Source organism: Echinococcus granulosus (assembly GCF_000524195.1).
Source record: "Echinococcus granulosus chromosome Unknown EG_S00167, whole genome shotgun sequence".
In the NCBI taxonomy this organism is placed as follows: domain Eukaryota; kingdom Metazoa; phylum Platyhelminthes; class Cestoda; order Cyclophyllidea; family Taeniidae; genus Echinococcus; species Echinococcus granulosus.
Genome location: NW_020170547.1, coordinates 118,173 through 119,519, shown reverse-complemented (window position 1 = coordinate 119,519; position 1,347 = coordinate 118,173). Strand labels below are relative to the sequence as shown.

Here is a 1,347-nt window from a genome sequence, read left to right as displayed (position 1 = left end):
ATGCCTGCCGATTTGCATTGAGATCATTAAATCTAAGGTTAATTAAACAGAAACGAAAGGTTATTCGAAAACACCAGAAGACCTTGATGCACAACTGTCTGTCTAGAACATATTTTTAACTAATTCAAATAATTTGCACATCGTACATTTTTCAACTCTATTGTTGTGTCCTATTTTACTTGCCATAAAAGACTAATGTAGACCAAAATTTCCGCATTTTATATTTACCAAAAGAAAACTTTATTTTAAAAATGCACTTCCCTGTTTTTTCAATTAAGTATCAAGGAGTTTTGCTATATCCTTCTCTAACAGCTCACCTTTTTATGGCCGAAAACAAGTAAATTCTGAACATAAATAATTTTCCCAAAGTAAATCGTCTTAACATCGTTTATTTATCCTGTGTAAGACTTGTCAAATTTTTTTGCTATCATTCAGGTAAATCGACTGGCTTATGACTTCAATTTTTCTCATTTGCTTGAAGCAAATTATTCATTGTTTATTAGTTTATCCTTCTTAGCGTATTTTTTAATAAAGCCTAAGGCATAAATAAGGGCAAAGGCTTTTTTGGAGCCACGGGCAAAAGCTATTCTGGACTGTGAGATGAGGATTTCTAGGTGATGAGAAGTCTCTACCTCAGTAGATTTAACACATTGTTTAGGAAAACTTTCTATCTTCTGATTTCACTTATTTGCTGCCATTAGTTGCGCGAGATCTTGCTAAGGGAGAGTGATCTGCAAAAGGATGGTTCAGAAAACTTCCTAATGTTTAAAGAAAAACAAGGAAATTTTATGATCACTTGATTGGCAATAATGAGATCCACTAAACTCGACCTGCACTACGCTCAGAAGGGAAGGAAACTATGGAGAAAGCATATGCAAGCCATTGTCAAGCTGTGATGAATTTGTCACATTTGGCGCTACTTAACACCGAACAAACCTTCCAAAAATATCCATAAATGTGCGGTTGAAGTCGTGCATATTTAAACGCATCGAGAAACACTGAGCTGTAACACAGATTACAAAACAGGAAACCCATAAGCCGACTGCCGCCCGAAGTGATGCCGTATGGAATGACATGGAGTTGACAATTATAAATAACACAATATTACCTGAAAAACACAAATATGATGGGAAAGAATGCGCATCTGCAAAAGATTAGGATGTGTAACTTGGAAAGGAGGGGTAACTCAAAAAGTAGAATGGAGAAAAATCGCATTGCACAAATGTATTGAGTGGCTTAAAAGCATTTTCCTGAACACAAAAGACCATATTTTCTTAAATCTTAAAAAGAGGATAAAACATTCAAGCTCATTTTTGTGTTGGCAAATGTCAAAATAGAGAATCCACT

At 35.0% G+C, this 1,347-nt stretch overlaps 1 protein-coding gene across 1 annotated transcript in view; it reads right to left on the bottom strand. All coding sequences in view use genetic code 11, as the record gives it.

The window, feature by feature from the left end:
- Nucleotides 1–1,347, bottom strand: part of EGR_09793 (hypothetical protein) — a gene marked incomplete at both ends in the record, with an annotated part of 2,281 nt that overhangs the window by 259 nt on the left and 675 nt on the right. Inside the window, one exon of the mRNA XM_024499042.1 lies at nt 937–1,003. Coding sequence (XP_024346552.1) covers nt 937–1,003 — 67 coding nt within the window. The remainder of the gene's footprint in view (nt 1–936; nt 1,004–1,347) is intronic.